Genomic DNA, 14,193 nt, shown 5'->3' with positions numbered 1-14,193 from the left:
TTGTGAATTTCTGCTGTAAATACTCCCTGTGTCTATGCCTGAGGTGCTTCCTGAAATGACAACAGCAGCAGAGGGAAATTGCTGTTATGAGCAAATGCTACAGAGCTGCCAAAATCTTAATTTCACTTGACTGCTGTTTGATAAAGCAATGGGAACAGAGGCAGGAGTGGTTTATATGCTGACTGAAGAGCAATTTCATCTATCTACTGGATTATCTTGCATACGATCATGATTTTTAAAAAAATTTTAAACAAAAACGCTTGCAGTCTGAAAATACAAACTCCCCACACCCATTGCAAGTAGGGCAAAATTGTAATTTTCCTTATTCACCCCTCTGATCTATAAACTGACCAGGGGCCAGGCAATTCCAGCAGAACTATTCTTTGGCCATTTCCTCTGGTTTCTCTGTTTACTCCTCCACACTTCTCTCTTATTATTTATTATTCCTTTTATTTCCATCAGAATCTGCATGCTTGCATATAATTTTATTTACTGAAGGGTTAAGTTGATAAGCATTTAAGCCAATACTTGTAAGTAGTCTACAAGAAAGATAGAAACGGACTTTTAACAAGCGCATTTGGTAACAAGATAAGGGGGAATGGATTCAGACTATAAGAGAGTAGGTTTCGATCATATATTGGATATTATGACGAAGTTCCATACTTGGAGGGTGGTGAGGCACTGGCACACGTTGCCCAGAGAAGCTGTGGATGCCCAAACCCTGGAAAGTGTTCAAGGACATGTTGAACGGGACATGGTTTAGTGGAAGGCTCCAAGCAACGCAAGGGGTTAAAAGTGGATGACCTCCACGACCCCTTCCCACTCCAGCCATTCCGGGACCCCGCGTGACCCGGGCACCGCCCGCCCCCGCCCCACCATGGCGGCGGCGCCGCCGCCTCACAGGCCGCCACCGCGCACCGGGGGGGCGGGGACAGCCGCCTTCCTATTGGCCGAGCCTCTTCCCGTTCTTCTCTTCTATTGGAGCAGAGTGGCCCGTAGGCGGTGACACGCGCTGAACGACGGCTGGAGCGACGAATGGGCGAGCGCGGCCGTCCCTCCCGGCCGGCGCTGGGGCGGGAGCCAATGGGAGCGGCGGGGGGCGCGTGCGGTGCCGGGAGCAGGTAAACAGCGGGGCGGCCGCGGCGCGGGGCCGGGATGCGGGACGGGGATGCGGGATTGGGATCGGGATCGTCTGCCGGTGGGATGCTGCGGGCTGTGGATGGGGCGGGACGGGACGGGCCTGGCCTGGCCAGCCGCCGGCGTTCGCTCGGGGTCTCGGCGTCGCCGCGCTCTCAGAGCTGTCTGTGTCTCCGTGTGTGTATATACGTACATATGTATGTTCTTATGTAGGTGCATGTTATATATAAAAGTTTACATATTTTCATGTGTGTTTGTGTATGTACGTGTGTTAAAATATCTGTATACCTGTTTCTCCTGGGCGGTGGCGGCGTATCCCGGCTTTCATTTGGAAGCGCCTCCGGCACACCTTCAGAGGCAGGCAGATTTTTTTAAGCGTTCAGAAGGGCAGCTGGGGAGCGAGAACATCGGCATGGGAACAAGGTCTCCTCTGGCCTCCTGCAAAATCTCTGCCTGGCGGGGTGGGGCTTGTCTTGGGGTTTTTTCCCCTTTTCTTTAATGTTTGTTGGCTGTGTCTCCGGCCGGGCTGGCCGTGCGCTGGGATGCACAGGGCAGCTGTCCCAGCCCCGCTGTGTACCTGTGTCCCCTTGGGGGCCCAGGGGAGAGCAGCCACTCGGCTAGGACACAGGAACTCAACCCCAGCACAGGTGTCCTTGGGTGTCCCCGAAGTGTCACCTCCACCCCCTGCTGGCTCTGATGTCCTCAGCAGTATTGGGACCAATGCGAGTTGCTGCTCCCGCGTGTCAAGTGTGAGCCGGGCTTTGAGGTTTTACTTGTGTGAGTAGTTCTGCAGGGCCGTGGTGCCTTTATGCTGTGACAGGGAGTTGGCTGATAGAGTATTTGGGGTCAGTCCTGGCAAAATAATCCTTCTGACGCTCTCGGGGAGGGTCTGATTTCAGCTCTGCCAGCAGAATCGCCCTTTGGGGCTACATCTTGTGCCTTTCTTGTGGGACAGAAAAAGCAATGCTAGGTCAGCCAGAATGTAAAAAGAAAGCTACAAATCTTTACAACTTCCCATAGCATCTTCTGTTTTGTTATTTTTGTGTTCTGGGGCAGAAAGCGACTGGTTTTTGCACACTGAGTATGCTGTGTTCCAAGTCCCCTGTCATTTTAGCAGCACGCCCGTTCTGACTTTATTTATTGGCAAGAACATGGAAATCTTTCCTCCTAATTTTGGCCCCACCACTGCTGACTTCTTAGAAGTTTATTTCCGGCTTTTCATATTTACCAACAGCAGTGGTTGCTGCAGCCAAAACTTAGGAGAACATCAAGCTCTCAGTAACATCCCAAAGTTTTCTCTTGATCTAAATATACAAAGAAAATACATTGCTCTTCATCTAATTGCCATCAAGGAGAACAATATGGCTAAGAAGGTGTTTTAACTCTCAAGTGGATAATTAAGTATTCTGCCAGGCTATAGCGGCTATTCGGTGCTGTATACTGTAGTGGTATTATTTGTCACGGATGAAATGCAAACCAAAGGATTTAGATTGCAGCATGAAAATGCTGCAAGAAAAAGGCAAACTGAGGCTAGATCTTAATGTTAGTGAACTGGCCCAGTTTAATCAAAATCCATAAAGCTGGTTTTTTGCAGTTGAGAAAAGAGGTTTCTTGCATGAAGGACATCTGGAAAGAGAATTGGTGACTGCTGCTTCTCTTCAAGATTCACAAGACTGCTGTAAAGCAGGAGTAATTGTATTCCCACCTCAGCTCCTCTAAGAAGCACTTACTACTGGCCTAGTTTTTGTCCCCTTTCATTTTTGCCATACAGTTTTGAGAGTTGGGTAATTTTGCACTTCAGCATTGTATGATTTTTTTTTAATAGGACCTGATGGTTTGAGAGGCAGAGAGGAGAATCTTGCCTGATATAATTTAGCGCTTCAGTTTGGTAATGGACTGGCACATTGTTTAATGTATCTGGTAGATCATTCTTTAAAGCTTTCTGTGAATACAGATGCAGCTTATATTTATCTCAGTGCTCCATGTTTTCCATTCCTGAGCTGTCCTTCCCCCTTTTTCAACTCAGCCTAGCAAAACAGTAAACATGCACAGACGTATTTGCTGTCATGAGCGTGAGTAGGAAAAAAGGCTCCCTTGCTTTCCCCATTATGATGTATGCAGCATCCTTTTGGCAGGCAGAAATCATTTCCACAAAGCCCTTTTCCTTAGTTTAAGTAGTGAAACGAGACCAGAAAAGAGTGTGGCTTTGTAACACCCCTGTCTTAGCTGCCTGGTGCTCTGTGGCTCCCTTTTTGTTAGTCAAGCAAGTCCCTGACTTTCTGTTCTTCCCCTCTGCTCAGCCCAAACGGTGCTGTCGTGCTGGGCACATGTATGAGGGTGACCAGGTTGGTCCTTCCTCCCCTGGAGGACAGACGGCTCAAACCACAGCTCTCTCTGGCAGCCAGCACAGCCTTGGTGCCAGTTCAAAGTGCACCTCTGATGAATAAATAGTGGCATTAGACAAAATCCCTGCTGGGTCTGTGGTGGGGCAGAGGGCCCCAGTAAACCATAAGTTCAAGGCCCCTGCTTTGATAAGAGCCACAAAGCCACACTGCCAAGGGTTTTGCAGACCTGAGGTGAGGGTGGGCTGCCTGTCTGGCAGCAAGCAGAGGGCTTGTCACCTTAAGGCCCAGTCCTACTGGAAGGGGGATGCACAGTGCTCTGTATTCCTGGTGTGGGCACTGCCACTGGGGCTGCTCCCATAGCCACTCTGAGGCCAGGCCTGCTGGGACCTGTGACAGCAAAGGGAAACTGGTGCCTCACTGTCTTTTCAAAAGCAGGACACAGAGGGTGGTTGAGACAATCCCTTTGGATCTAAACTGTCCTCAGTTTAGATCAAAGACCGCTGTGACTTCGGTGTCTGCCATAAGAACTCCTGTAAAGTCTTGGATTCTTTGGGGTGTGTTTGTGTCAGCCTTCACTGGAACCACGGCTGTGTAAACAAGGGACAGTGAAGCTGTGTTCAGGTCTGAATCTGCTTGCTGACCAGAAGTATCATGGCACCTTTGCATGTCTGTATTCTAATTGGGAGAGCATAGTAGAAAATGTCCTTAAAATTGGCTGTATTTCAACATGAGTTTATTTCTTCCCCTGTAACTGTGAAGGTTAGTAATTGGCACAGTGGGTTTGCTATTGGTTTAACTCCTCCAGTGGGCATAACTAGGGTATTGAAAGTAGGCTAACTGGCTGTCCCTTCAAAGTCCTCTGCAGAATTGCTGTCTTTATGTAGCAAAAATGATTTCTTAAATAATGTGAGAAAAAGTGCTTCATTATTTCCATCAGGTTGTTGAAACCTAAATATTCGTCCCAAACTATCAGTGAGTAAATCTTTACGTATTTCCTCCCTGGTCTCTGACATGAACAGAAGGTTTTGAGAGTTATTTAAATTCCATAGGTCACAGATCCTGTGGCATGAATAACTTATCCTGTTCGTCATCCAGAAGTATGTCATGATTGAATGACTTTATGTATCTGACTTCTTTAAAGACCTAAATCCTATAACTGGAGCAAAGTCTAGTGTCCCAGCTGTAATTAGTGAGCCCTCATGTGCTCAGTCAAAAGAGTGTGTAAGCATCCAGAGAGGAGATCTTGGTCTCTGTAAGAAATAAGCACACAAGTGTTAAGCAGCTCACTCATAAGAACATGGGATTACTATGAAGCTGACAGGCCTGGTGTGAGGGTTAGCCTTGTTTCTGTTTCCCATAATTGTACCACTTTTATCACCAGAGGAGGAACAAAATAATATGAAAAAGCAAGAGAAGCCAGGGGAGGAACAGATGTCTGAAAAATGTTTCACTTGGGTGGATTGAATTGATGTTCTAAAATTTCTTGAAGGTGCAGATGTGTTGAGGAGGCTGTGAAAGAAAGGGCGGGTCTCCTACTCCTCCCTCTTTCCTTCCTCCAAAGTGAATTTCAGTTTCTTTAGTGAGAAGCAAGAATATCTCATAGATCTTCAAAGTATCCACTCTGACGTCAGGGTGTGCTGGTTGGGCTGTGAATGATTCAGATTTAAGTGACTGTGTTCGAATCACGTGGCTTTTTCAGCTTCCTCTTCTATTTCCTGAGACACAGGAGCTTGGGTAAGGTTCTGTAGAGGAGAGTTGTTCTGGTAGATGTAACTGCTTACAATGCATTAGAGGTATGGTTTTGCTTGTGGACAAGTGGCTGAGTATCAGAAAGCAATTAATTGCTTGCTTTGTTAAGCTGACTTAATAAATGCTTAAAAGAATCTTTCCTATTAGTTTCATTTATAACTTCCTGAAATCCCGATTTTAAGGCTGTTCTGCAGTATTCAGGGCAGTGCACCTTCTCCCTCTTGTGTCCAGAAAGAGGAGCTCTTCCTTTCCTTTCTGCACTCTGTCACTGCCTTGCCTGCTTTTCTGCACAGCAATAGGTGAAAAGAGGCCAAGCATTTCTAGTCCCCACATTTATTCTCCGTGTTTTTGCCCATCCAAGTAGTTTTGCTTTTAATCCCAAGACAACTTAAGGAAAAACCCACAAGTGGCCTCCTTAGGAGACAGGTCTTTCCCTTGCTATGCAAACCTCTTCGTCGGCAAAGAGAAGCACTGCTAGTAAAATTCATCTGGTTAATAAACAGTCATCAGACAGCATGTAGCTCCTGATTAGTGGCTTAAGGAAAGCTGAGGCTCCAGGTTACTAAGAAACTTCTGCTCCTTGCTGATGCTCACAGGAGTGTTGTGTAAGAGCTGAGCTCTCTGAGCTTTCTGACAGGCAGCCAGTGTGTGAGGTGAGGCTGTGTCTGGCCCCTGCCAAACAAACACTGAGTGCTGAGAAACCTCCTTTGTGGAAGGTAAGGTGTACTGATGGGAGAGGGGAAATACAGGCAGCAAGTGTGAAAGCTGTGGTAAAAAAAAGGTAAGTTAGTGCTGTGTTTTGTTGATATCTGTGCCTCCAGCAGTCCCAGCGTCTTCAACTGAACAGACTGTCATGCCTGGGTGAGGGCAGGATAAGTCTTCTGTTTGGAGATGGAGCTACATGGTGTGCTGGAGCCTCCCTGCTGAAATCTGCTGAATCCTCTTCAGACTTTCAGTTATTTGCAGTGTGGTGTTCACTGTTTCTTCACCTCTGCTCTGCTTGTCCCCACAGCCTTGAGTAGTGCCTGGCTGTGCCCTCCTGAGTGCTCCCTTGGAAAGCAGAGATGATCACGTTCATGAACAATTCGGACAGCGAGGAGGAGCCCTGCAATGAGAGAACATCCCTGATGTCTGCAGAGAGCCCTCCAGTACCCTCCTACCAGGATGGCCTGCAAGCCTCGGAAGCAGGGGAAGCACAGGCACATAGGGTAGGTGTGTGTGTCCCTCATGGGGACTGAGGACATGGGGTGTGGTGACAGAAGTAGTCCTGCTACCCCTCAATCCTTCCTATCAGACTGGGTTTAGGATTGGCTTTGGTCAGTGGTGTTTCCCTGGTGTCACTCTCAGCCAGCAGCAGCATTGCCTGTTGCCATTTCCTCCACTCTGACTTTTTCCCCATTTTTGTGTCCATATATACTCCTCCCTTTTCCTTCCTTTTGGTAAAGACACGGGCTTTTAATCAGGACCTGATGCACTGTTGCAGGATATCCTTTTCAGCCTCCTTGTTTTGCCAGATATCCTTTGTCTGCTCTGGTCAGATGCAGCTAATGTTAGAACAGAATCTAGTCCAGCTGCCAGCAAAGCAGCAGGATAAAGCAAGCACAGCATTGTTGGGAGAGGAGGGACATATCAAGCTTATGTCACCTCAGATGACATTTTTTCTATCTTGTTCTGGGCATCTTGTCCTTCATGTTCGTGTGTCTGTCTATATATTTGCATTTGAAGATGTCCTCAGATACTCATGGAATTGGTTTAAAAACTCTGTTGCAACCTGTTTGCAATGGAATTTAATGGAATTTCTAATTGTATTATTCAGTAGGTACCTTTCTATTAGGTATCAGCAGCTGTGCTGTGGTGGCCTACAGCAGCCTTGTGAGATATGATGGAATCAAGCTTTGAACACAAAGAAAAGAAGCATCTTACACATTTGCTAATATTTCTTTTCAGAAGAGGCGAGCAGGCAGCAGCCGCAGCCCAAACAATATCACTGGTGGAGAAACATCTGGCTCGGGTGTTCCAGTGAGAGAAAGTGCCCTGGAAAATGAAGAAGAGGAACTGACTCTGAAATATGGAGCAAAGCATGTAATCATGCTCTTTGTGCCTGTCACCCTTTGTATGATTGTTGTCGTCGCCACCATAAAGTCAGTGCGCTTCTATACGGAGAAAAACGGGCAGCTGTAAGTGGGGTCTGCAAACAGCCTGAGTATGTGGGACCCCCTGCTCCACACCACACACACACTCTGTGTATGCAGAGTGCTTCCTTGGCAGGCTGGGAGAACCTTTACACAGGTAAAGGTGGCTGTAGAAACGTACAGAGAGCTTACTGAAGTACGCTGTGTTCACCTGTGTAAGTTTTTCCCACACCTGCAACACACTGATGTGTTAGCACTGTCATTTAGGGTGCCCTGAGTGAGGCCTGTGAGCAGCATAATAATGAAACTGCTTCATTCTGCAGCATAAAAGGCCCAGGCTGAACTCCTAGGCTGTTCACTCACTAGCTGGCAGCAATCAGGGAATAGCATGTTCATTTGGATGAGTGTCTCATTTCCTGGTGATATTTCTGGTTCCTAAAGACTCACGGTGTGGATACGTAATTCCATCCAGCTCCTGCTGACCGTGCCTGGCTCCCGGGACTCTAACTGTGCTTCATACATGGGGTGGAGAAAGGGGGACTGTGGTCCCTTGTACTGAATCAAAGGAAGCAAAATGGGGGAAAGGGTGTAAGGTGGTCAGAAAGGCTAAAAGAGTCCAAGACTCTCCTACCGAGTGTGGAAAGAAAGGGTGTCCCCCATTTCAGAACAGCACCTGGAAGTATCCTTGTAATTATCATGGAGACGTTGCAGAGCATGCAATGAAAATTCGTGGCCTGCAGAGCACTTACTAAAATAAAGTCATTTATACTCTAGGTCTTTTTGCTTAGAGCTCTGCTAGCCACAGCTGCTCTGTAAGAATGTGCTTTTGATAGAGACCACTAATCTGTAGTTGATAATTAACTTGAGCCCAGCCCCTTCAGAGGCTACATCTCATGTTTGCTGTCCTTGGCAGTCCTACCTCCCTTTCTTTCCCACACACAGAGAGGTCTGGTTTTATCTGGGACAGATGGCTAGAAGAGCATATCTATACTTCATATGGCTTTTGCTTTATCCTGCAGGATCTACACCCCTTTCAGTGAGGACACCCCATCTGTGGGCCAGCGTCTCTTGAACTCGGTGTTGAACACCATTGTAATGATCAGTGTCATCATTGTAATGACCGTGTTCCTAGTGCTGCTCTATAAATATCGCTGCTACAAGGTAAAGCATTCATGCCAGAGCCTTTTCCACCTCTGTGCTGTGAGCCTGGGATCAAATGGGCCTTGCATGGCAGTGAGAAACACAGGCACTGCACTTGCTCATCCTCATCTTGGGCACAGCAGGAATCACACTGTGCAGGAGTCTTTGTCAGTGGTGATGGAGCTGTGGCTCTGAATAGGCTTTGCTGTCATTTTGTTGCTAATGGCAGGCCCTTAAAACAAGGTCGGCTACTTTGTGTAAGTCAGATATGAGTTTTCTGCATCTGATCCAAATGTTTTGCCATTTGTACTTACAAAGTTGTACCATTTACTGTGAATGCCTTCTATTAAGATATTTCAGACAAGCTTTGTGGGAAATGGTATTATTCCTGCCTGTGGAAGCTCTGGTAGAAGAGCACAAGGCTTGGAGGGAAAGGCACATTCAGGTTCTATGGTGCTCAGAGAGTTCTTATATGTGGTACCAGCCCAGCATTTGGGCTCTATCCATTCCTGCTTTTTAAACTTATCCCAAAGACAGAGTTTATTTTACAGCCTTGGGCAAACCCCTCCTCCTTCCTAGCAAACAGAAAGAAAGTGCTCACCTGTATGAGCTAGCCACCAGTATGGATACCCACGAAAATGCTTAGGCCAGAGACTGAAAAAAACCCAAACCAACTAAAACCCTAAGAGACAGAATACAAAACGAAAGCGGGAGAACTGGGAAGAACTGGCTGTCCCTCCTCCTTCACTGACCATATGTAAGGCAGGGTCTTTGGACATGGGAAGAGGAGTGCAGAAGGAGACTGCTGGGCTGCAGTCCTGCGACCTGTGCAGGGGTAACAGCCCCTACAATCACTGTCTCTTCTCGCCCTTGATAGTTCATCCATGGCTGGCTGATCCTGTCCTCCTTGATGCTGCTTTTCCTCTTTACCTACATATACCTCGGGTAAGTGGAAATGCTGCAGGTAACCTGGCAGTTCAGGGCTCCTTCACCTCTTTGCTAAGAATTCCCACTTTGAAAAAGAAAAGGAATGTCTCCCCTCCTCCAAATGGACATTTAAGTGTTGTTAGAATAATATACCTTTCTTTTTTAAAAAAGTGGAAAAGAAGATCTTTAACAGTCAATGCGCAGTTTTACAAAAATCACAGGGAAATGGTACTGTGAGCATGGAATGAACAGGGTGAATCCTGTGCTACAGAGGCCCTGGATTGTACATTAAGAAGCATGTGGAAAGGCACTTTACCTGCTGAGTTACTTCTCTGTCTTTTTTCTTAGACAATATTGTTTCAAGCTCATTCCCTTAGCTCCCAGCTCCAGTGAAAGGAAACTTTTAACTTGTGAGTGACATTGGTTAAGACATTTTCATTTTTAATTGTGAGCATATTGCACCTGGTGGGATAACACTGACAGGATTCCTTTGCTGTAGACAGTAATGTAGCCACAGGCCTATGCTCATTTAAGACTTGAAATCCTGCCTGCTCAAACCCTTGGAATTGCTGTTGAACTGAGGACTAAGGCAGTGTGGTGCTGGTCTGTTACACAGCATATCCATCTCATGCAAGAGGAATGGAGCTCAGAGCAGCAAGTAGCCAAAGGGCAGGTTCCCCTTTCATGATGAGAGTTGCTCTATTCTGCTTCCTCCTGGTGTAGTTGGGTTTTTTTTGTTGTTTAACTACAGCCAGTGTTCTGCATGTCCCTTGCTTTCACTGCTTAGCCAAATTTTCTTCTGGTATTGCAGTGAAGTATTGAAGACATACAACGTGGCCATGGATTATCCCACTCTGTTCATAGTCATCTGGAATTTTGGAGCTGTTGGAATGATTTGCATCCACTGGAAAGGTCCCTTGCAGCTCCAGCAAGCTTATCTCATTATGATCAGTGCTCTAATGGCATTGGTGTTCATTAAATATCTACCTGAGTGGTCAGCATGGGTGATTCTAGGTGCAATCTCCATCTATGGTAAGTCTGGGTTGGGACTCTCAAGGTGTGGCTCCTGGAGAGGTTACTCTGAGGCAATCTCAGGACTCTGTATGTCCTTAAAAAAAACAACTTCATGGTGCTAAAAGCTTTAGGAAGTGCCAGATAGGCAATTAATTTGACTCCCTGCCTTGTCTCTTGCTAATTGTTCGTGTAGGTAAGTGTACCTCAACCAGGTCTTTCAAAGTGGATCACCAAGTCAGGGAAGAACTGAACCTCACCTAACTGCATGGTGGAGGTGGTTGGATTTTTATCAGTAGCAGACCTGACAGTCTTGCAGGTTTTGTGTGTTATCAAGCGATCAGGGATTTTGGTATGAGTTAAAAGTTTCAAGAGAACCTGCAGAACAAGAGGGAGGAGATCTGGTGGAGGAGAGAGGGTAGGCAAAGAGGTACTGGACTAAAGGCCTTCATTCATGTGAAACACAGAGCCAGTGTACGTAGTGATGGATTGTGGAATGTGAACGAAGTATCCGCACTCGTCCTCTAATTAAATTTAATATCTCAGTGAAATGCTGCCGTCTGCTTTCAAAGAACTCGTGGTATTCTCAAGGGGCTTTTTATAGGATTAGCACAGTGAAAACTCTTATTATTACAATAAGGCTTGGAGATGGTATTTTAAGTGAACGACACTTTCAGGGACTAGAACAGCTAGAGTTATGCAAAGTGGTAGAAAGTGCCATTGAGGAAATCATCTGGTTTATATGGGTAGATGTAACTTTGAGGGAAGAATATCTTCTTAAAGATAAAGAATGTAAAATATGCATGACAGTTCAAGATGAGATTGGTCCTTTTCTTTCTGCAGATCTGATGGCTGTTCTCTGTCCCAAGGGGCCACTGAGAATGCTGGTAGAAACTGCACAGGAGAGAAATGAGCCCATTTTCCCTGCATTAATATATTCCTGTGAGTAAGATTACAATGTTAATGTTTTTAGCCAGATGAAACTCAATTAAACTATTTCTGTGTTAAAGCAAAGAGCACTGTCTTAGCTACCTCCTTGCCTTAAGAATGGTTCACATTTATGTTCTGGAACAGACCATTTGAAGCGGGGCTTGTTTATCAGTTACAGTGTTGGTAACTCTAATGAGCCAAGGGTTAATTCACACTTATATTGTGAAGCTGAATATTTAGAAACAGATTTGTCCTTTAATGAATATAGTGCAGAATATGCCTCTTTTTTTCTGCACACAAAACCCTGTGTGAGGTGGGCAGCAGTGTTTGCCAGGTTCTTTGATAAGTGATGTTCACTCAATACATTTATTCACTGTGTGTATGCTTTACACATTTTAAACATGTGATGAGGCTCCATGCTTCCTGCAGCCCCCTCTTGCCCTCTGTACTGTACAGATGGCAGTGCTTAGAATATATTTGCTTTATTGTTCATTGTTTGGCTCCTCACTTTGCTTTCCATTCAAATACTGCCCTGCAAACAGAACCAGTCATCTCTTCCCTGGCTTTCTCGGGCTGTTTAACTACCACGGTGTCTGGTGCCCTTGTCCAATGGTATCCACGTGCTTAAGATTGTTGGAAGGCAGGAGACTCAACACTCATGGGACCTGAACTCAAGTGCTTCATGGACCTCAGTGACTTCTTCATTACATCACTTGGAAGATGAAGGGTTATTCCCAAATATTTGGTGCTAAGCTGAGGATGCCTACAACCTGACTTTCTTTTTTTCTTCAAGCATTTTAATGTTACATAAATGCTTTTATGTGTTCCAAGCAGTCTCAGTTCACCTCAACTGCCTTCCCTTTTACGGAAGATTCTGTTACACTGACCTGAGACAATCTAGATGAAGTCTCTCACATGCTTTAGTTAACAAACAAGAGTTTCCCTTAAGGAGAAAGCAGTTCAGCAAATAATAAATGCTGAACAAGAAGTTCTTGTGCAGAATGTCAGTGTCTCCATTGCAAGACCACATTCTGCGGCTCCCTCTAGATGCAGAAACATCACCTTGGCTGAGCTTATCGTGGAAAAGCAGGCACTGTGTTTGCCTTGGCTTATTTTGTTTAGCTTAGCTTCTGTAAAATCAGGGAGACTGAGGCACACTTAAATAAAAAGCTGATTTGAGTTCTCTTCCGCTGATTTCAGAACAGTTTGTATTCCTTTTTAATTTAGGGACCCAAGAATAAATCCCCAAACATCAGCTGCTGGTGGAACTAAAACAGAAATATGCAATATTTTGACAGGATGAACCACAACAAGCAGAGAGAAAACTTGCATTCTGACAACTCCTGTAATCCCTTGCTTGTGTTGCTGTACCTTTAGCAGAACATGAGTAAGCTGTTTTAGCTAACCTCTGCTTACCTTTTGTACTGCCATCATTCCCTGGGAAATTGTTTTCTTTGAAGAGAAGATCCAGAAATCAGGAAGAAAACAAAAGAGTTGAGGACCCTAGTTCTGGAATTTTGCTTTTTTTAATCCACAGAGAAGATAATATTGACTCTTAGCTACTTGTGCTCTGGGACTTTCTTAAAAACTGAATGGATGCATTGCCTTGGCTTTCTTCCAACTTGCTGTCTCAGTGCCTAGGGAAACCAACTGAGTATTTTAGAAGCATTTACAGGGGCAAGGGTTTGTATTTTTAGGGACAGCTAAATACCCGTTTCCTCTGGGCAATGTTTTATGCAGCTGGTTACTTTCTTTCTTCCAGCTGCCATGATGTGGACAGTTGGAATGGCAAAGCCAGACACAGCAGCAAGAGGACCAAGTCAGCAGACATGGGATGCAGGTTTGTTTGCATGTCCCTCTCCCATACAGTGCACTGTCCTACAGAAATAATGAATATGTTTGAGACTGAATGTAAATATAAGCCCCCAAATCCTGATGGATGAATTTTTTTCAGTGTTGTTACTTGCAGAACTCAGTGATGTTCATAAGCCTGCCGTTAGGACTAGCAGCAAAGATGAACGGACACTGTAGGAAGCTCCCGTATTCAGGCCACTTTTATTTAAAAAAAACCCAAACAACAAATCAAACTGAAGTGTTGTTCAACTCACATCTTCAGTGTACTGAGGTCAAAGCTGAAAGTGGGCTAGTGGGGGGTTATATTTTTCCATACTGGGGATGGTAAATTATGACATAAGCTTCTAAATGTAATACCAATGAGCTGGTGAACTCCAGTGTTGAATTCAGACCTGTGCCATGGAGCACCTCTCTGTAAGTGCAACATGGCTCACCCTGCTAAAGAAAATAATGTCTTTACCCTTGGGTAAAGCCTTGTGTTAGTCACCAGTAGCTTTTGTGATTCAGGTTTACATTGTAGCTGGTTCTGCAGTAATTTGGGTGCCTTTGCTTTTATCTTCTTGAGATGCAAATTAAACTGCAGTTTAAGGTGATTGAATAAAATCTTACTTGTGGTTTTGGGAGGATTTCCCATCTAGTTCTGTTCCACTTCAGTACCTTTGAATGTTAAAGCAATAAATGTGTGCAAAGGTTTGATAACTGAACATGCTGCTTTTTTTCAGGATAAGCAGCTGACATACCAGGGAATGGCAGGGACATAATCCTGCTGTGAAATGGGGCACAGAGCAGGCACAGACTACATGCTGAGAGGTACAGAATGCTCTGTGGAAGCCCTGTGTCCCAGATCACAGTCTGCTTGCACCTGCAGCAGCAGCAACCTGTCAAACTGACATGAACTGAAGAGTTTGTAGGAGCTTCTGAAAAATAGAAACTGTCAGATAGAGTCATATATCACAGACTGGCTGCTT

At 45.4% G+C, this 14,193-nt stretch overlaps 1 protein-coding gene across 2 annotated transcripts in view; it reads left to right on the top strand.

Annotated features, from left to right (window-relative positions):
- Positions 1-1,051: 1,051 nt before the first annotated feature.
- Positions 1,052-14,193, top strand: part of PSEN2 (presenilin 2) — an 18,864-nt gene continuing 5,722 nt past the window's right edge. Inside the window, exons 1-8 of one of the 2 annotated variants that reach the window (XM_066178150.1) lie at positions 1,052-1,121; positions 6,244-6,439; positions 7,182-7,408; positions 8,383-8,524; positions 9,381-9,448; positions 10,242-10,462; positions 11,285-11,383; positions 13,134-13,211. In XM_066178150.1, coding sequence (XP_066034247.1) covers positions 6,296-6,439; positions 7,182-7,408; positions 8,383-8,524; positions 9,381-9,448; positions 10,242-10,462; positions 11,285-11,383; positions 13,134-13,211 — 979 coding nt within the window. In that variant the 5' untranslated portion in view covers positions 1,052-1,121; positions 6,244-6,295. Of the gene's footprint in view, positions 1,122-6,243; positions 6,440-7,178; positions 7,409-8,382; positions 8,525-9,380; positions 9,449-10,241; positions 10,463-11,284; positions 11,384-13,133; positions 13,212-14,193 lie in introns of both variants that reach the window. The other variant, XM_066178149.1, reaches the window with a different exon arrangement.

Source organism: Chamaea fasciata, unplaced genomic scaffold (genome assembly GCF_029207755.1).
Source record: "Chamaea fasciata isolate MVZ Bird 193981 ecotype frontalis unplaced genomic scaffold, bChaFas1.0.hap1 SCAF_3, whole genome shotgun sequence".
NCBI lineage: Eukaryota > Metazoa > Chordata > Aves > Passeriformes > Sylviidae > Chamaea > Chamaea fasciata.
The sequence above is the reverse complement of the archived record's forward strand: the minus strand, read 5'-3'. Positions and strand labels throughout refer to the sequence as shown.